This window comes from Pan paniscus, chromosome 21 (genome assembly GCF_029289425.2).
Source record: "Pan paniscus chromosome 21, NHGRI_mPanPan1-v2.0_pri, whole genome shotgun sequence".
Classification (NCBI taxonomy): domain Eukaryota; kingdom Metazoa; phylum Chordata; class Mammalia; order Primates; family Hominidae; genus Pan; species Pan paniscus.
In genome coordinates, this window is record NC_073270.2 from 68,194,437 (window position 1) to 68,215,142 (window position 20,706).

The window sequence follows — 20,706 nt, forward strand, 5'->3', positions numbered from 1 at the left end:
TGATGCGTGGTTTTAAATGCCCAGCTCACCTTGATGCTTTGGCTGCAGAGGGCCCTGCTCATGAGTTTCGCTCCTTATTTTCTTTGGTTCTCACCCTGAACTCTGAGCAGGTGTCAAGCGCAGGGCTCTGTCTGGATGCTCCTGACTGCAGGCCTGGCCCTTGGGCTGACTTCTTAGTTTCCTCCTTGCCCTGGCACCCCTCCGTGGCCCCCACCTTTCCTTTCTGCCTGATCCTTGTCCATTTTTCTAGAGTTGGGGTCTCAGCAAACTTCCCAGAACATCCTAGCTCCTTGCCTACTTGGCACACTCCTGTTCATCCCTCAGAACCCAAATTCGGGTTGCAGGTGCCACCTGCCTTGACCTCCCAGGGACACCTGCTCTCCTCCCCGTCCCCCAACACTGGCCATGACTTGGTGCCATTGCTCCTTTGCCCACCACTCCCTGATGCCCAGCAGAGGTGTCAGTGCCCAGTGTCTCTGCCCTGTAAGGGGCAGTTCTCAAACTTCACATTTAGGAGAATTACCTCTGGGAGCTTCTTAAAACACAGACTCCAGGCCCACCTCTAAAGTCCTGGTTCAGTGGATCCGGGGTTGGGCCCAAGAATCTGTTTCTTAAGCTCCTCCCACAAAGCTGGGAGGGACTGATACTCATCCTCCCCCGAGGAGCAGACAGCCTTGAGTGCTCCCGGTGGAGTCCTGGCGAGCTGCCCTGTGGCTGCCAGGCCAGGGACTAGTGAGGAGGGGCAGGTGCACACGGCCACCGCTGTTGCCAGGCACTTCCCCGAGGGTGCCCTGGTCCCTTCCCACTGCAGACTCTGCAGAGGAGCTGGTTTTATTCTGCCCTCCCGCAAGGGGGTGACCTCCAGTCCCTGGCACAGTCAGTGGTGTCCTGGGGCCCTGCCAGACACATGCACGGTTCTTCAAGTGTTTATTCTCCGTCACTCAGGGGACCCGGTCTGCGAGGGTGCTGCCGCCCACCGTCTCCCTCCACCCTCACTGCCAGACATCTGTTTGCTGTCAGCCCACGAGGGGGCGTCCAAGATTGTGCTTGGAGCTTGGCGGGCAGGGGTGGGGGTCCGAGTGGTCCGTTGCCTCCCAGAGCGTGGGCACTGCCTGGGAACGGCGGCAGTGCACAGCAGGGGTAGGGCTGGGCTGGAGCCTGAGTGATCCTGCCTGCAGTCCCCACACCCCTCAGGGAGCAGGTGCTGGGCTGTGGGATGGGCCGCAGAGCATTTCCCAGGTGGGCCGAGACGGGGTGAATCGCCAGCCTGAGACCCCTCTTGGTCCTCCAGCCCCTCTTGAAGTGGGCCAGGATGTGCCCGTCACCGGCTCTTCGGGGCTGCCTGCTGGTTGGGTGGTGTGCCCTCTCCAGGCTGTGGTGAGCAGGCAGAGAGCTGCCCTGGGCTCACTGTGGGTTCAGCTGAGACTGGCTAGGTCTTCTCCCAGGGTTCTGTGCAGGGCTGCCTGCTGGTTGGATGGTGTGCCCTCTCCAGGCCCTGGTGGGCAGGTGGAGGGCTGCCCCGGGCTCGCTGTGGACCCTGGTGCAGGCTGGCTAGGTCTCCTCCCAGGGGCTGCTGTTGGGGGAGGGACTGTGGTCCTCGGTGTCCCTTGGGCTCCCGGGCCCCTCAGTGGCTGTCAGTTTCCTTCTCCCTCTGGACGGCTTTTTGGAGGCTATGGGAAGTGGCCGGAGGTCAGACCGGAGCTGTGTGCCTTCCTTTGAGGCAACACTGGCTCTCACCTAGGGCCTCCTGGGTCTCCTCTGGGCACGGGGAGCTGGGTGCTTGGGGAAGTTTGCTGGCCACCATTGTTCCTACAGAAACCGGTGCCCAGAGCAGGGATAGCCCGATCTGAGGGTGAACCCTGAGAATTGGGTGGAGGGTGGACACTCTCCCCATTGTGTGACCCCGAACACGGCGCTGACCCCAGTGGCCCCCTTCCTGCCTTGGAGGGAGCCAGGCCATACTGGCTGGCCTGACACTGGCTACGGGCCTCAGCAGGTCTGCCCCCGGGCTAGGGCCACATGGGAGGGGCACCTGGTCCCTGCGATGGTCCAGGGACGGGGATCCTGCCGAGATGCTGGGCTCAGGCCATCTCTGAGGCACAGCAAGCTCAGGCTCTGAGTTGAATGGGTCAGGTTTGAATCCTGACACAAGTCCCAGACCTGTGACCTTGGGCAAGTGACCTCTCCCCTCTCAGCCTCAATTTCTGCACCAGCCAAACAGTGATGATCCTACCTGCTGGGCAGGGTCATAAGGCTCACAGGCAGCCACAGCTGCACCCACTCTTCTGGGGCACCAGGCACGAGGACGCTGGCTCTGGCGCTGAGCTGTGCTCATGCTGGGCAGGGACCTGCTCTCACTGACCGCCACAGCAGTTTCTCAGGAGCCCCTGCCAGCGTCCCTGGTCCCGGCTCAGGTAGGAGCACAAGGGGGTGCTGGCTCACAGACTGCACCCCCCGGGGCCATTTCCACCCACTCAGCAGGAAGTGCCTCAAATAAGGGGCGTGCTGGTCTCTACTGCTGCTCCGGGCAGACGCAGGCCATGGCCACCTGCCAGCAACAATGGCACACAGTGGCGGCACCACCCCGCCTGCTGCCTGCGGGCCTTGCCCGGACAAAAACCAGGGCCATACAATTAGGTGTTCAAAGTCTCTCATGGGCTCCTGGACCCCAGCTGGAGCTGCCATTGAGCCCAGAGCAGGAAGTGAAAATTTGTCCCGATACCCTCGGACCAGGGCTGAGGCTCCTGCCGGCATTACTGGGAGGAGCTGGGTCCAAGGACACTGCCCTTGGCAAACACTGGAGCCGTCCGCAATTCCCCAGGGGAGCAAACGTGCCCCCATGCCCCTTGGGGCTGTGCCTTCTGCGCTGACCCTGTCTGCAGGTGGACAAGGGGCCCTGGGGATCTGCTCCTTGTGGCAGTGGCTTATCCTGTGCACCAGGACACCCTTCCTTCCAGGATGATGGTGGGGACAATGACCATCCCCTGGCTCCTTCTCTCACCGAAATCTCCTACGATCCCTAATGTCAGCCCCCTTACAGGCGAGGAGACTGAGGCTCAGATTTGGAAGGACCTGACCCCAACCTACACAGTCAGAGGCTGCGCAGGAAGGACTCACTCCGGCCACCCTCGCCTTCCTCTGTGGGGTTCATTTGGGGAGGGTTGAGGTTCATTTTTGGCTCCATCATTCTGAGGCTGCCATTCTCCAGGCAGCCAGGAGGAGAGGTGGCACTGGGGAGAGGTGGGTGCTGTGGCTCCCCTCGCCCCCTTCCCTGCACCTGCCCCATGCCGGCTGTACCTTTGTCCCCAGGCTCCGAGGCCCGCTTCCTCTTCCGTGGTGGACCCTGCCCGTGCTCCTGGGTGCAGATGCACACAGGCCCCTCCCCGGTCGTGCTCGTAGTGGCCTCCGCCTGGGAGCTCAGGCCCACCTGGGGAGAAGGGGGTGTGGTCACGAGGAGGACTGCCTCCTGGCCCTGCCCTGCTGAGTGTGTGGCCTGGACCCACCTCGCTGCCTGGGGTGTCTGTCTCATCCAGTTCTTCAGACTCTGGTCTCAGCACTTCAGCCTTGCTGGGCTCTGAAGGATGCAGAGTGTGGGGTCAGGCCAGGCTGGTGGCCCTGGGAGTCTCCCGAGCCTGCCAGACTAGGATGGGTGGAGCCAACTCTGCAGATGGGGAAACTGAGGCACGGAGGGCCAAGTGACCTGCCCCAGGGCACTGGCTGACAGGAGGCTGACTGGGGTTTGGGCCCAGGCCTAGTGTCCCCATCAGTTGGGGTGCCCGCCCCTGGCTTGGATGCTGCATGATGGGGCACTCACAGCCTGCTTGCCAGCCCTAATTGCTAAGGTGCTTTTCCCCCTCACTGAGTGTTGTTAGAGAGGCTCCTGCCAGGCCCTCGGCTTCCTCCGGTGTCTGCAGGTGGAAGAGCCAAGCCCTGGAGCCTGGGGTTGCCCCGTCAGATCGGCAGGGCAGAGCTGGGCCTGGAGACACCCACTCCTGGTGGGCATTGACCACCACCCTCTCTCTCTGTGGGGAAAACACCTCCCAGCTGGACTCTGACCCCAGGTGCTGACTGTACCTGGGTGGCCGTCCAGGTCAGGCGGCTGTGGGTGGGGAGGTGGCTGTGGGTGGGGAGGTGGCAGAGGCCTCCCTGTGTCTTCATCTTCTGTACTGCCTGGAGAGGACAGGCTGAGCTGGGACCCTGGAAGTGGGCGTGAGGGGTCCTGGGGGGAGGCAAGTAGGTGGCTTGAGTTTATTTGGGAGACTTCCTTGCCCCCAACTCAGCCCTGGACAGCCGGTGGGACCCCTCTTGAGGCTGCAGCTGGTGGAGGGGCCTGCCTTTCCCTTTATAGTGTGGATGAGGCAGCCTCGCTTTCTCCCTGGGAAACAACTTGGTGGGCAGAGGGAAAAGAGCAGCCCGAGGTCTGGCTGGAGGCTGGCCCGGGGTGGGGGACGTGCAGGCTGAGGACCGGGGCTGAGCCAGGACTGGGCTCCTTACCATGGGAGTGGAAGCCTCCTCCTGCTCTGGCACTCTGGTCCCCTTGGTGCCATTGCTGAGTGCCTCGGGACTGCGAGTCAGGGGTCCAGACTGGGTGGGTGGCTCGGGGCTGGCAGTGTGGGCAGCGGCAGGACTGAGTGACCTATGCTGGCCGGCCGACTTGGGAGTGTCCTGGCCCCGGGCCCGGCCCCACTCCGAGAGGTCCAGGGGCTTGTCTAGGGCACAGTCCTGCGTGGCTGCAGCCTCTGTCCTCTGGGCGCGGCCCGGGCCTGCAGGCTGTGTGTGCCGCCCTCCAGACAGGCCTGCTGTGGCCAGAGCTGCCCTGGTCCCCTCACTCTCAGGGCCCTCAGAGTCTGAGCCGACTGGTAGGGAGGGCAGCATCTCCCCGGGTGTGGGCTGGCCCCTTGGCCTGACACTGCCTGCCCTGGCCCTAGCCCGCAGCTGCTGCTGGGCCAGGAGCAGGTGCAGTGCCCCCTCCAGGCGAAGGTCCTGCATGCCCGCCAGGGCACTGGGCAGCCCCAGCAGTTCTGTGGGCTCCTCCCAGGCCTCTGCTTCTCTGGCCTTCAGGTCCTGGAGCCGGGGGTCACCGGGGGCTGCAGCAGGGGCCAGGGGGCTGCTGTGGGGGCTCTGAAGGTGCAGGGACAGGGGGCGGTTTAGGAGGCAGAGCCGGTCCACCTTCGGGGAGCGCTTCGGGGCCTCATGAGTCATGGCGGAGGGCCGGGAGGCCCACAGGAAGCTGTGAGGGAGGAGAAGCCGAATGACCATGGCTGTGTGGAGCTGTGACCGTCCCAGCGAGCCCTGAGAGGGAGAGACGACAGGCACCCACTCCACAGGCGAGGAAACTGAGGTCCAGAGAGGTGCAGCAAGCTGCATGGGTCCCATGGCAGGTAATGGAGGGAGGGGAGGCTCAGCCCCCAGCTCTGGAGGCCATGCTGTGTGGACCCGGCCAGAGGTGGCCTGTGGTCTGGGCTCCAAGGTGGGGCCAGATGCCGAGGCCTCCGTGTCTTCTTGGCAGGGACATCAGCCCCCTGCTCCTCACCTGGAGGGTCCTAGCCACCTGTCCACCCTCCACACCCTACTTGTTCTCAGACAATGTCCACATCCCCTGCCCCCACGCCCCAGGCCTGGCCACTCTGGAGGTGTCCACGTGGGAACTTTGCTCCAGGCTGGGTGCCCAGAAAAAGCCAAGCCAGAGGAGGTCAGGGCTGTGAGGGATAATCAGAGGGACTGCCCTGGGACCAGGGGCTGAGAGAAGAGCTCATCTGAGGCTACTCTGGGTGAGGGTGGGGCAGGCGGGCACCTGTCCAGGGAGAGGCCACGCTCATACGCTGGGCTGGGTGGGCTGCTCCTGGCGGGCAGTGGTGGGGGCGTCCCATTGGCGGGGCCTCGGTCGGCAGGGCAAGCCTGGGACCCAGGCCGCACCACGGCAATGGTCCCGTGCAGCTGGTTGGAGATGCGCTGGGGGCTCTGTGAGGATGGGTGGGTCAGCCTGGGCGGGGGCATGCATGGCCTCTGCTGTGGCCTCTGCCATAGCCTCTGCTGCCTGCCCTGGGCTGCTCCCACTCTGCCCCTGCTCACTGCTGAGCTGCACCCCCACCCACGCCAAATGGAGTGCAGTGTCTCCTGCCCGGGACAAAGGAGGGGCACATTCAGGGTTAGGCGCATGAGAGGCTGGCATACTGAAAGTGCAGCTGCCTCCAGCCTCCTGCCTGCGCCGGCCCAGCTGCACATGGTGGGCTCCCGGTCCCTGCCCTTACCATGTCTGGGGCTCGCGACTCAGGCAGGGTGGCCCCTGGGGAGATTTTGGCCACTGGAGATGTCCTGTGCCCTGCTGGCTTTTCTGTGGGAGGAGAAGCCAGGGGCAAGAGCTTGGGAGGTGCTCAGAGGGGCAGCGGCCCAGCCCCAGGGGGAGGATCCCTGGTCCTGCGGGGGCCCAGCCTCCCAGCCTCACCCGGTCCCCACAGCACCTTCTCCCCGTAGGCCCACGCCCTGGTGGTCTTCCTCAGCCTCCTCGTGGCCTCCCAGTGGCTTCTCTGTGATGGCCTTCCAGCCACCAGGGGAGGGGAGCAGCAGGGGTGAGGGGGGGTCCGAGGTGCCCTCCTTGGCCCGGGGCTTGGGCCTGTCTCTAGAGGGGAGGCAGAGACAGGGAGGGTGAGGGAGAGCAACATCTCGGGAGAAGAGCAGAAAAGCCGGGCCCACTCCTGGGTGACCCCAGGTGACGCAGCTGTCCCGACACTGCCCGAGAGTCCTCCATGGGCGGTTCCCCCAGCAACGTGTGCTGGGTGCTGCTTGGGGGGTGCTGGGGAGTTGGGTGTCTGAGCCCTGGGACCCTTTCCCACTCACCCCAGGCCCCGAAGCTGCTTCACCTCCTCCTTCAAGGTCTCGTTCTCTTCCTTCAGCCCGTTCATCTCGTTGGCTGCAAAAGGCACTGATGAGCAAAGCAGCCAGGGGTTGGGGGGGACAGGGGCAGGGGTGGGGTCGTCACAGCACCAGGGAAGCCCCTCAGCAGTGCCCCCAGCACGTAGCCCAGGGCCTGGCAGGCAGCAGGGGCGCCGTGGATGCTGGCTGCGTGCATGGCTGATTGGATGCCGTTGAATGAGCAGTGCCGGCCTCGAGGGAAGGGGGCTTGCCCTTGGTCATCAGGAGGGCCACTGGGGCCTCAGCACTGCAGGACCTTCCGCATCACAGGAAGGAGGTCGCGCCCAGTGGGGGCTGGGATGCCCCCAGCCCAGGGGAGGTAGGCTGTGTTGAGGGAGGGCCACACCAGCGCCGGCTGGGGGCTTTGTGTGTTTGTCTGTAGATTGGGTTGTGAGGTTCCCCCAGTGGTGTGGGGCTGATCGCCCTGCCTCCTTTCCCCATGCCCCTACATGGGCTGAACAGGCCTGGGGTCGCCTGGCCCCGTGGGAGAGGACCCCGGCTGTCTGGTGGGTGGGGCTCACTGAGGATGAAGATGCGCTGCAGGTTCTGCAGGTGGGAGCTCTCGAACTCCTGCTGCCGCTTCCTGGCCAGCTCCTGGGTGACCATGCAGCGGTCGCACAGGCCGGCCCGCAGCCTGCAGGGATGGGGACGCAGGGGGTGTGAGGGATGGCACGGAAGCCACAGAGGGCCTGGGACACTCACCGCCCCACTGCTGGGAAGTGCCCCTGCCCTTCCCAAACTATTCCGTAGAGCCCCAGGCCTCTTCCCACCCCGTGGGCTAGGTGTCCCATGTTCCACTGAGTTTGGGGAGAAATCTTGAAAATGCAATTTCCTTAAGGCTCTGAGATGTCCTGCAGTGGGGAAACCTTCCTGGTTCAGTTTATCCTGGAGTTTATCCCAAACTCATTCTCCGAGGAGCCCTGTCACCTCCTCCTCTCCTGAGCCCACCGGTCCTGGCCGTGCTGTGAGGTGTCCTCCCAGGCTCACCTGTTCTCCAGCACCCGCAGGTTCTCCTTCAGTGTCTTCTGCTGTTCCCGGAGCTGGTGGTTCTTGGAGAAGAGCTCCTCGATCCTCTGGGCGTCCCTGTGGTGGGAAACAGCTAAAGTGGGGTCCTGTTCCATCCAGGAAGCCACACGCTGTCCCCACCATCCAGCCTGGGGGGGTAGCGCCATTTGGCACCTGCAGCCTTGGTCTGGGGCTGGATCCTGCTCAGTGCCCCCGACTGTGGGGACTTGCCCTTGAAGTCGGCCCTGTGGGGGCAACGCCTAACCCGGTGCCCCCCCCAGTCATCTGCACGCTCCTCTGTGACGTCTGTCCTGTCCACGCACCACCCCCCCCAGTCATCTGCACGCTCCTCTGTGACGTCCGTCCTGTCCACACAACGCCCCCCCAGTCATCTGCACGCTCCTCTGTGACGTCTGTGCCGTCCACGCACCACCCCCCGCAGTCATCTGCACGCTCCTCTGTGACGTCTGTCCCGTCCACGCACCCCACCCCCCAGTCATCTGCAAGCTCCTCTGTGACGTCCGTCCTGTCCATGCACCACCCCTCCAGTCATCTGCAAGCTCCTCTGTGACGTCCATCCTGTCCACACAACGCCCCCCCAGTCATCTGCACGCTCCTCTTCACGTCCGTCCTGTCCACACAAAACCCCCCCAGTCATCTGCACGCTCCTCTGTGACGTCTGTCCTGTCCACACAACACCCCCCCCAGTCATCTGCACGCTCCTCTGTGATGTCTGTCCTGTCCACGCAACACCCCCCCAGTCATCTGCACGCTCCTCTGTGACGTCTGTCCTGTCCACGCACCACTTTAGTGCCACAGCACAGGCAGGACCACAGCCAGGTCTATAAGCCGGAACGCAGGGAGCCTGCCCGCCCGCCAGCGTCTGACCAGACATGACCCCAGCTCACCGTGAACGTATTGTTGATATTCTGATCATGATCCTGGGGTGGGAGACGCCCCGAGTAGGGGGCTTGCCCCGCCCCTGCGAGGCCGACGCAACTGGGTTCAAGTCCTGGCTTCACTGCCTGCTCACCGTGTGACCTTGGACAAGTGACTCCCCCCGCCCCCACACTGAGCCTCAGTTTCCCTTCTGCACCACAGGACGGTGGCAGTGCTGGCACACTGGGGCTTCAGGGGGATGAAATGGCCAGTGTGGTCCCTGCGAGGAGGGGCCCTGCTTGGCCTGACTCACCGGCACCTCTCTGAGTTCAGTTCCAGAAGCTTGTTCTGCAGGCCTGGGGGAGCAAGCAGAGGGGCGGGGGGTCAGGCCCAGCTGCTGCTTCACCTTCAGCGTCCCCACCACGGGGTCTGGGCAGAGCTGCAATGTGGCACTCCTGTCCCCTGCACCCCCTGGGGGCAGCCCTGCCAGGTGAGCCCCTGTCTGTGCCCAGGCACGGGGCTGCCTGAGGCTCGGTGGTCTCGGCCTAGCGTCTGTTGCTTCCCCTGGGGTCTCTGCCTCCGGCATCTATCTGGGGGTGTCTGGGGGTGAGCAGGGACCCCGGTGCCACAAGTGACCAGCCACCTGTGAAAGGTAGAGGGACCGAGGGGCCATTTTGTGTGTATGTGTGTGTCATAGCTAGTGTTGAAATAAGATAAGCTTCTGGGGCGGACCCCACCAGACCCTCTCCTTGCGGTATCTTGGGGATCCAACCTGGGCCTGGCTAGCCCCAGCAGCCCCACCTCTCTGGGTTGCCTAGGAGGCAGCCGGGTCCTTGGACCTCCAGGTGGGTGTGGGTGCTCAGTGGAAAGACCACGGGGAGGTGCTGGCCCTGGGACTGGACTGGGGGTGGTGTGGGGGCTGCGGCCCTGTCCCTCGTGGGGGAAGTGGACAGGGGTGGGGCCTCGGGCGTGTCCTAGAAGGAAGAGAAGAGTTGCAGCTCAGTGCCTTGACATGTTCTGGATGGGTCCAGAGAGCCATAAGCTCCTCTTTCTGGAAGTGGCTGTCTCTGCCCTGGTGAGCTCAGCAGGCCGGCCAGGGTGGGTACTTCTTTCTGCCACACTGGAGGCCGGCCCACGGGAGAACAAAGCATGGGCAGCATGGGGCCTGCGGGTGGCAGGTGGCCATGAGGTGTTGGTGGCAACCCTTGAAAGTGCCCCTCCCCCTCGGGGTCACACTCTGGGAGTGGCTCGAGGACATCCCCGCTTGAGGTCAGCACTCGGGCCCAGGCAGGGTGTCTGCCACATTGTAGCTCTGGGCCTTGGGTCAGGACTCCCCTGCCTGGGCCAAAAAGACGGGGTCCATTCCCTGACTTGGTGGGAATTGGAGGTGATCATAGGTGCACAGTGGCCTGCCCTGACCCTTAGGTGAGGGCTGTGGAGACCCCTCCCTAGCCTGGCATCTGTCCCTGGCCCCTCACCCAGGACTTCCTTCTCGTGGATCTCCTTCAGCCTGTTCAGCGACTCCATGAAGCTCTCCATGGCTCCCTGTGGCCCTGGCCCGGGCCCCTCTGCGCTGGGGTTGTGGAGACGCCTGCAGCCTCTACTGCCCCTCTGTGTCCATCCTGAAGAGGAGGAAGAGGGGACAGGGATCCGCTCAGGAAGTGCTTGTGGGCTGTGGAGTCCAGGAGAGGATTGGGGCTCCTTGTGTCTGTATGGAGCAGACCCCATGCCATGCTGTAGGGGCTACTCATGGGAGGTGGCCTGGAGGCTCCCGAACCCCACGGGCAGGCACAGAGATAGTACATTGTGTGGCTTCCTCCCACACATACGTGGTCGGGGGCCAGAGGGCAGGGTGCTGGCTGCCGTGCGGGAGGGGCTGGAGGGGCCAGGGAGCATCTGGGGTGAGTGCCGGCACCTCTGAGCCACCCCGTTCTCCCCAGGTATCCAGCCCATCAGTGCCTGGCCTGTCCCCACATAAGCCCTTCCCCTGGCACCTCAATGGAGGGACAGGGAAGCCTGGCGAGAGCTGGATGGTGCTGGTGGCACCTGCCCAGCTGTGAAGCTGGGAGTCAGACCTCACCAGTAAGAGCCCCACAGACCCGACCATGCCACTGTCCACACCCCGGCCCCAACACCACCGTCACAGCACCTCCTTCCCTCTCACCAGAGCCCTGTACTCAGTTCCCTCCTGGGATCTCTGTCCCCCTCCGATGCCGTGGCAGCTTCAATCCTGTCCCACAGGCACACACACACACACACAGATAGCATGTGCACACAACACACACACACATATATGCAAAAGACACACACAGAGCATGTACACACATAACACACATGCACAAAGACAGACACACCACACAGCATGTATACACACAACACACAGGCACACACCCAGAGATACACACATACAACACATATGTACACAGACAGGGATGCCCACACACAACACACAGAGACACATAGACATGGGTACACGCAGACACATGCTGACAACAAATCTGTGCAGACATAGAGACACAGCTACACATGCAGTTGCAGGTACACGGAAACACACACAGCCACAGCAGCCCCCTCTGCCCGGAAGCAGCTCCCACACGCAGATGCTGGAAGGTTCCACGAAGAGGTAGGAGCCACTCTGAAGAGGTCACAGGCCCCCTCCCTCCCTGCCTGCCTCCCCTACCCACAGGTCTCAGGAGGTCCTTGGTAGGCAGTGGGTATCTTGTGGTCTCACGGACTAAGGCCAGAATTAAGGGGCCGTGGGGCCTTTGCAGGCTGGGCCTGGGGACCTGGGCTGGAGCACTCATCCTCAAACCCTCCCAGACCTTTCCAAATTCCCAGTGACCTGGAGAGCTCCCAGGCAGGGCTGGGCGGAGTGAGCCTGGGGGCACTGTGACTGTCTGTCTGTCCTCCCCTGACCCTTCCCCCTCCTCCCACAGATTGGCCTCCAGGCCTGGGAGGTTGGGATACTGGTCAAGTGGCTGGGCCTCTGCAAGCCAGTGTTTGTGACACACAAACCACTGCAGTTCAGACTTCTTCACCGGGTGGCTTGTGCTTCACTCGGTCGGGTGGGGGAGTGTGTGTGTGTGCCGTGTGTGTGCACGCCCGAGCCAGTGTGCATGTGTGTGCCGTGTGTGTGCATGATAGCCAATGTGCATGTGTGTGTGTGCCATGTGTGTGCACGCCGAGCCAGCGTGTGTGTGTCCCATGTGTGTGCACACCTGAGCCAGTGTGCATATGTGTGTGCCATGTGTGTGCACGCCCAAGTCAGTGTGCGTGAGTGTGCGTGTGTGTGCCGTGTGTGTGCGTGATAGCCAGTGTGCATGTGTATGTGCCATGTGTGCATGATAGCCAGTGTGCATGTGTGTGTGCCGTGTGTGTGCATGCCCAAGTCAGTGTGCATGTGTGTGCTGTGTGTGTGATAGCCAGTGTGCATGTGTGTGCCATGTGTGTGCACACCCGAGCCAGTGTGCATGTGTGTGTGCCATGTGTGTGCACGCCTGAGCCAGTGTGCATGTGTATGTGCTGTGTGTGCATGCTCAAGCCAGTGTGCATGTGTGTGGCATGTGTGCATGATAGGCAGTGTGCATGTGTGTGTGCCGTGTGTGTGCATGCCCAAGCCAGCATGCATGTGTGTGTGCCATGTGTGTGCATACCCGAGCTAGTGTGCGGGTGTGTGCTGTGTGTGTGCATGCCTGAGCCAGTGTGCATGTGTGTTTGCTGTGTGTGCACACCTGAGCCAGTGTGCATGTGTGTGTGCCGTGTGTGCATCTGTTTTTGCTCTGTGTGTGCGTGCCCAAGCCAGTGTGCGTGTGTGTGTGCTGTGTGTGTGCATACCCAACCTACTGTGGAACCACTGGTGCGTCACCTGAACAACTGTGTCGGCCTCCTCCCTGCCTGGCCTCCTGCTCAACCTCCCCTGAACCCCCTGCCTCCCCCCATCTCTTCCAGGACCACTCTCCAGGGTGGCCATCCCTGGGAAGCTCTGGTCTCTGCTCAGATGTGCACCGCTCTGCTCAAAATCCAACTTCGGGCTCGTAGCTGGAGGCCATGCCCAAGGCCTCGCCACAGCCAGCCCAGCCCAAGTGGATCACAGAGGGGAACAGCCGTGGCTGCATCTGGGTTCTCAAAGGTCAGCCTGGAGACGCCCACGTGAGGGTCCTGTGTGCAACAGCATTCTACAGAACCGTCCCGAACAGGACCGCCTAACCCCATCCCATGACGGGTGGAATATGGTGGCCGCCCAGCCCCATGCCCATCCCAGCATGGCCAAACCACCCATGCCAGGCTTGAGGGTGCATTGAACACAGAAAGAGGCACTTGCCCTGGGGCCCTGGAAGTCGGGTGGTGGGCGTCTTTGGGGGTGGGGCTGGGGTGCCTCTAACTCAGGGTGGCAGGCCTTGGGACCCCGAGAGAGGCCATGGGGCCTGGGGTGGGGATGGCGACTGGGGTGGGGATGGGGACTGGGGTGGGGATGGCGACTGGGGTGGGGATGGGGCCTGGGGTGGTGATGGGGCCTGGGGTGGGGATGGCGACTGGGGTGGGGATGGGGTCCGGGGTGGGGATGGGGACTGGGGTGGGGATGAGGCCCGGGGTGGGGATGGGGCACGGGGTGGGGATGGGGCCCGGGGTGGGGATGGCGACTGGGGTGGGGATGGCGACTGGGGTGGGGATGGCAACTGGGGTGGGAATGGGGCCCGGGGTGGGGATGGGGACTGGGGTGGGGATGGGGACTGGAGCCACTTGGAAGGAGGGTGTCCTAACTCTTGCCGAGCCCTTGCACCTGTGATCAAGCATTAGTGCCGAGCCTGGTGGGGCAGCAAGGGGTGTGGGACAGAGTGTGGCCTGTGTTCGGGGGTGGCCACAGCGTCCCCAGGGGCCCCTGACAGGGCTAGTGGGGCTGCATGGAGGGCGGAGCACCAGGATGCTGGGCTGCAGAGGCTCAGTCCACAGACCCGGCTGGGCTTTGGGGCCTCCAGCTACCCTCGGAGGGAGTGGGGGTGACAGTTGGCGGCTCTGTGTTGGGTGGGTGAGGGATCCTGGGACTAGGGAGACTTGGGGCTTTCCTGGCGGGAGGCTGGGAGGGATGTCTTTGCTGGTGAAGGGGACCAGCAGGACGCTGAGCTCCAGAGGTGGGGCAGCATGGAGCCTGCCGGAAGCAGATCACGTGGCCAGCATCAGTGGTGGCCCCGTTTCCCGAACTCCATACACACTGAGACCTTCCTGACAGCCCACGGAATCTTGACCACACCACGAAGACCTCGCTCCAGATGGGGAAACAGGCTCAAACAGATCAAGCCTCCCGTCTCAGTCACCCAGTGGGAAGTGGGATCTGGGTTGTGCCCAGCTCCTGGGGCTGTGGGTCTGCATGCTCTGCCTGTGTGGACTGGGGCGTCCTCCCCATGGCTCTGGTGCACCCAGCTGCACTGGCTTTTCCTGGCCAAGGGGCGCCCGGGAGGAAGATGTCAGAGCCGGGGCCTCCCTGGGCTCAAGCAGCTGAGGAGGGCCAGGAGGGGGCTGAGCTGCAGCTCCTGAAATTCCACCCAGACCCGCCCAACAGGCCACTCTTCCCTGGCCCCCAGCATCTGCCATGTGGGCTGGGCCGACGCCCATAAAGGAGCCGCCCAAGGGAGCCCATGGTGCCTGCGGGCCTAGGAGAGGTCTCTGGCGTCCACACGAGAGGTGGGCTTCCTTCCCAGTGAAGTCACTGTGGTGCAGAGGCCGGGACGGAGCCTCTGCTGTGCCTCCCACTCACAGGATCCTTTCTGTGCCCGAAACCACCTGCAGCACTCCTAGAGTGCTGGAGAGCTCCGGGGAAGGGATGGGAGGTGGAGGGAAGTTGCAAGCCCTGGTGCTTTTGGGGAGAAGAAATGAACCAGGATTGCAGAAACTCACCCAGACCCGCACCCGCAGCCTTGAGCCAGGGGTCAGCAGCGGGGTCAGTGGGGCTGGCTTTTTCTTCCCGAGTCAGCCTTCTCTGGGTTTGTTGGGCTTGCCAAGGGCAGCTAGGGGTGCTGGGGCTGGGGGAACTCGGAAGGAGGGTCTCCTCCAGGCCTGGGTGGGGGGTGCAGTGGGGCTGTGATGGGGCAGCAAGCCTACCGGGGTGGGGAGGGGCTGGGCTGAGGCTCATGGGGGGCTTCACAGGGCTGGGGTGAGAGAGCTGAGCTCTGGTCCAGGGTCACCCTCAGCCACTCCTCCCACTCCCAGCCCCTCCCACTAGGGAGTCCAGGCTGGAGGGTCTCTGTGGGTGCTGAGCCCCCTGGAAGGAGTGGGGGAAGGGGAGGGCAGGCTAGTGAGCCATTGTCCCACCTGCTGCTCGCAGCTGGGCCATGGGGGGGGCAGGTGCGAGGGGTGCATGTCTATCCCCCTCGACACCACTCTCACTCCACCATGCCTTGCCCTCTGCTCCATTTTGCCACTGAGAACATGACCCAGAGGTGGCGTCTTGCCCACGGTCAAAGCTAGTGAGAGCCGGGCTGGGCTTCAGCTAACGCAGGCCCGCAGCTCCGCCTCCTGCAGTGAGGTGCTACTCGTGCCAGCACCTTTGCCTTCGGGGGACTGCTCCTTAAAACCAAGGGGCGACGTGCTGCTCTCACCAGAACGGAACAGAGCCCATCCAGTAAACGGGTGCCTCTTAGCCCCCGGACAGGGCCCAGGAGAGCCCCCCGTGGGGAGCCTGAGGCTGGCAGACCACCTTCCACCTCATGTCCTCACCCAGGGAATGGACATGCACTGTGGGCCCTGCCTGTCCCTCAGGACTCCCACCTCCCTCTAAAGGCCCCCCAGAGCCCGCACGTGCCCTCCTAGGGTCTCCACCCACCCTCCCAGGGCACTCTGGAGTGGCCACTCAGGGGGCAGAGGTTTGCTGTTGTTAATCCTACCTCACGCATTCTCAGAGCCCCAGCAGAGAGGGTGCACCCCCCCCCACCCGCTGAGCTGGCTGGGGTGGGGCAGGGGTCGCATTCCTGAAGGGTGCTGGCTGGAGAGTCAGTCTGGGTGGAGGGTAAAGGTGTGGGCTTCCCAGTCAGCAGCCCTGGTGGGGCTCTCGGACCCATCTCTGCTCTCTATGCGGCCTTCGGCAAGTTGCTTTTCCTCTCTGAGCCTGTTTCCTCAGCTGGGGGTGACAGCACCCCTGCCCCTGTATCAGGCTGCTTAGAAGCTCCTCACAGGCAATGCCTGTGTGGCCAGGAGCTCCGTAGACAGGAGTGCTCAGTGAGCAGCCGAGGGAGACCCCGATTCACCTGCGCCTCCCTCATGACCTGCACCTCCCTCATGTGGGACCCCAGGTGTCCAGCAGTGCTGATGGCAGGACCCTCTGTGCTTGGACAAGGTCAAGTCTCATTGCCACAAAGGCCTTGTGCAGGAGGACGCAGCCCTCCCCACGCTCAGGGCAGAGGTCCGGCTTCTGACGGTGATGACACTCATCCTTGGATGGCTGTTCACTATGGACTCCAATGGGCTCACGGCATCTCTGTGGCTGCACCCAGGGGAGATGCCACCTGCCTCCCACACACAGGCCAGGGAATCACAGGCCCAGCTGTGGCCCTGGCAGGACTGGACATTGTCCGGCCGAGTGGCAAAACCCACAGTGATGCCTGTTCTTACCCTGTCCTCTGGGAGGCCGGGCCCCCTGAGCTCCTCTGCTGTCTGAGCAGGAGGCATCCGGGGCATCACCAGGCTCCCTGCCTCTCCGAGGGCACTCAACCAGAGAAGCCGCCTGGGCACCAGTGCTCCAAGGACGTCTGCCAGGCCGGCTGCTCTTCACCCCAGCCACCGACCCCCAGCAGGCCCTTTGGGGCAGGAGTGCAGAGCTGGACACTGGTACCCTCCGTCTCTGAGGCCTGGGCTGTCCGTATGTCCATCTGACTGACTGCCCACCTATCCAGGAGCAACGGTGATGGCCACAGCAGTAGCAGTAGCAGTGGCAGTAGCAGTAGCAGTGGCAGTGGCAGTAGCAGTGGCAGTGGAAGTGGCAGTGGCATTGGCAGTGGCATAGCAGTGGCAGTGGCAGTAGCAGTGGCAGTGGCAGTGGCATAGCAGTGGCAGTGACAGTAGCAGTAGCAGTAGCAGTGGCAGTGGCAGTGGCAGTGGCATAGCAGTGGCAGTGGCAGTAGCAGTGGCAGTGGCAGTGGCAGTGGCAATAGCAGTGGCAGTGGCAGTGGCATAGCAGTGGCAGTGGCATTGGCAGTGGCATAGCAGTGGCAGTAGCAGTAGCAGTGGCAGTGGCAGTGGCAGCAGCAGTGGCAGTGGCAGTAGCAGTGGCAGTGGCAGTGATAGTAGCAGTAGCAGTGGCAGTGGCATAGCAGTGGCAGTGGCAGTAGCAGTGGCAGTGGCATAGCAGTGGCAGTGACAGTAGCGGTGGCAGTAGCAGTGACAGTAGCAGTGGCAGTAGCAGTGACAGTAGCAGTGGCAGTGGCAGTGGCGTGGCAGTGGCAGTGGCTGCTGTTGATCACATACTGTTCTGTGCCAAGCACCATGCCCAGGCTTTTTCCCACTTGCATGGGCACGGAAACCATTCTGCAGCTTTGCTGAGGAAGCCAAGCTCAGAGTGGTGCCCTCTGCACCTTGACCCGCTTCTCCCCAAGGGATTCCCCTGCCCCTGTCCACCTCCTGGCTGCCCCCGTGGAACACCCACTGCATAGCTAGGCTGGGCACATGCATGTGGCCGGGGCCCACCTGGCCTTGGAGGAAGTGCTGATTGTCTCATTCTACAGGTTTGGACACTGAGGCTTGAAGCAGATCAGAGATGAGCAGGTGGAGCAAGATTTGGACCTGGACATGGCCTCAGAGTCTCCTCCCACCCTCTGCGGTAATGGGCAAAGCCTCTCCCACGGAGACTTCGGCCAGGTCGCTTGTCTGGCCGTGCCTCAGTTTCTGTGACTGTAGAACAGATGTTGATGGTGAGCCCTGACCCAGGCTCCTGTGCACACACCGCCGCACGGCCCCCGGGACAGCTGCACACGCATGTCCGCCGCAGCCACCCTCCCCTGCTGTGTGCACACCACCGCAGGGGCCCCGGGACAGCTGCACACGCATGTTGTGTGTGCACATGCACTCGTGTACCCCACATGCGCGTGCCCCCTGTGCACTCGTGTGCACACATAAACAGAGGAGCCAGCCGAGGTGTCCCTGCAGCTCAGGCACAGCAGCCCTGCAACCTGACTCCCTCCCGGAGGTGGAGGTGGGCCGGGCTGCTCTCCTGCCTTGCCGGCTGGCTCCCTGAGGCCTGGCCCGTGGGGGAGGGGGTTGAGCAAGGCCCGCCTTTGTGGCTGCTTCCCCACAGACACAGCGGCAGAGGAGCCCCCTGCTCAGTGCCCAGCTGCGGGTGCTGCACTCCTGCACCACCCTCACCCCCGTGGCTGCGCCCACTTATCCTCTTGTGAACCTGGATGGCGGGGCGGGACAGGCCCTGGGTGGAGGGCGAGGCCACCAGCCTGTCCCTGATGCCCCAAGCCCCTCAGCAGACCATGGACACTTCCTGGGCCCTGGTGCCAGACTAGGCCTGGCCTCTTTGCACCCAGCTCCTGCCAGGAACGCCCACTGAGCTCTCTCCGTTGCTAGGTCCCTGGACCAGGAGCAGCCTTGTGCCACCCCTTAGGGAAGACGTCCAGTCCCACCCACCCCCGCGGCCCTCCTCGCAGGAGTCCAAGCTGGGCCTCCAGCCTCCCTGGTGAGCACCCCAGCCGGGGATCCCAGCCCACCCGGCTGCTTGAGTGGCCTGGCCCCGGGGTCCCGGGTACTCACATGGCTCCTGGCCCTGCCTCAACCTCCGTCGACCTCTGCGCAGAGTCCCCCACGCTCTCCACAGGGAGAGAGAAGTGAGTGGGGTGTGAACCTGCACAGGCAACAAGACAGGATTTTGGCCAAACCCGCTTGACAGGTTTTCGATTCTCCCAGCCAGGAGCAGAAAGGAGGCAGAGACTGCCCTGAGCCGCCAGGCGGGTTCTGCCATCTCGCAGAAAGTGGCCGGACAGGTTGGGTCTGAAGCCACATAGAGTTGGGATTGTTTCCTCATAATCACTGTGAGGCTGGGCTGCAGGAGCCAAGCTGGTTAGCACTGAGAATCCAGTTTGGTGCCTGTGACACGGAGGGCCCAGGCGGGGAAGGGTGGGGGGCTTGCAGGGGTGCCCGGGTCGGGGGCTGCAGGTGGGAGTGAGCAAATGTGCTGTCTCGCCACCTCGGGACAGGTGGTAGGGCCTCTGACGCAGAGTGGTCCTTCCTGCTGTTCACAGCTCAGCTCACCGTGGGCTGACCATAGGCAGGTGACAGTCCCCTTTCTGGCCTTGGTTTCCCTGTCTGTAAATTGGGGATAATAAGCTCAAGAGCTGTCCCTGCCAGAACCCAGTGGACCGAAATCCAGCAGCCGCTATGGGAAGCGACCCACCCAGCCTGCCCCGCCCTGCCCGGGGAAGCAGGCCTTCTGCTTGAGGGGGACTGGGCGCACGCTGGGCCTCTGGTCTGCGCAGTCTGCCCGGGGTCTGTGAGTGCTTGTGAGTGGGCTTCTCCGGTCTCCAGGTAGGCCCCCGGCCAGGTGGAGCCCAGGGAGGCAAATAGGCTGGGGGCTGGCCTGGCCCTGGGTGGCACGGCCCAGGTGCTGGAGCAGCCTCACACTGTGGTCTCATGTGTGTGTTCCCTGGACAGCAACACTGTGGCTGCGGGGTACAGCCCTGACCCCCGCATGCCTTGCCCCCTGTGTTCTACCCACGACCCCTCCCCACTCCCTTCTCCCCGCCTCCGCCTCCGCCTCTGCCTCATCCTCAGCCTGTCTTAGCTCTGCACGGAAGCAGAGCGGGGGTTCCCGAGTCCTTGGGGCCATGATCCCCAGCGCACCCGAGTACCCCAGGAATGCACGGGGCTCAGAGGAGGAAGACTGGGAGCCTGGCCTGTAGCCACTGCCGTGAGGGGAGGACGGACTTCCTGCTCCCTGGCAGGGCCCCTGCTGGTGGCTGGTGGCCAGCTCTGGGTTTGGGATGAGGGCTGGGTCATCTCTGGCCCCACGATGCCCTCCCACTCAGGACCAGGCTCTTGGGAGGGGGTTGTGGTCAGCATGGGCCACTCCAGCTCTGGCTGGCCTGGGAACTTCGTGGAGGCCCCTCCTCCGGCCACCTCCCTGCTCCTGGCTGGGCCCTTTGTGAGTTGGGTCTGCTTGCTGCTGGCGTGTGTTTTGTGTGTGCCTGTGTGGGGACTGTGTGCACGTGTGAGTGTGTGTGTGTGGATACGAATGTGTGTGCATGTCTTACATGTGTGTGCCTGTGTGTGCATGTGTTGCACGTGTGTGTGTGCACGTGTGTGCATGGATACGTGTAGCTGCTTTGTGCTGTGGTCTGGATGTTTTTTGTGTCTACCCCAGATTCTCGTTGAAATCCTAACCCCCAAGGCAATGATGTTAGGAGGCGGGGCTTCTGGGAGATGGCGAGTTCGTGAGGCTGCAGCTCTCCTGAGTGGGATCAGTGTCCTTCTACAAGCGGCTCCAGGGAGGTCCCTTGCCCCTTCCACCATGTGAGGACCCGAGATGGTGCCATCTGTGAACCGGGAAGTGAGTCCTCTCCGGACGTGGAACAAGTTGGTGCCTTGATTTTGAACTTGCAGCCTCCAGGTATGAATGTGAGCTCTGGGCTCACTGCCTGTGGGGAGCCCTGCCTCACAAGGAGGGTCCCTCTGCATCTGCCATGCATGGCTGTTTCAATCAAAGCTGCTGTCTAACACCACCGGCTCGACCTTGAGTTCCTCCCTGGGCAAAGCCAAGAGACCTCCTGGACTGAGCCAGTTTTCGTGCCTGCCTGCCCTGGCTCATTGGCCAGGGACCCCACCCCGCCATGTCCAGGCCTTGGTGATACAGGACAGAGGTGCCCGTGCAGGTTGTGCCTGTGGCTGGGTCCCCAGGGAGAAGGTGGCACCCCCAGGCCAGCAGCC

General features: G+C 63.2%; 1 protein-coding gene across 1 annotated transcript; it reads right to left on the bottom strand.

The window, feature by feature from the left end:
• Positions 1–910: 910 nt before the first annotated feature.
• Positions 911–18,757, bottom strand: RBBP8NL (RBBP8 N-terminal like). Its single transcript, XM_003810826.4, has 14 exons — positions 18,538–18,757; positions 10,275–10,418; positions 9,110–9,152; positions 7,900–7,995; positions 7,434–7,546; positions 6,838–6,910; positions 6,462–6,619; positions 6,252–6,334; positions 5,795–5,961; positions 4,495–5,230; positions 4,075–4,219; positions 3,504–3,574; positions 3,298–3,427; positions 911–1,670 (listed from the first exon to the last, which is right to left on the bottom strand). The coding sequence occupies exons 2-14, from the start codon at positions 10,333–10,335 to the stop codon at positions 1,552–1,554; spliced, it is 1,995 nt and encodes a 664-aa protein (XP_003810874.1). The 5' UTR covers positions 10,336–10,418; positions 18,538–18,757; the 3' UTR covers positions 911–1,551.
• Between the last annotated feature and the right edge of the window lie 1,949 nt (positions 18,758–20,706).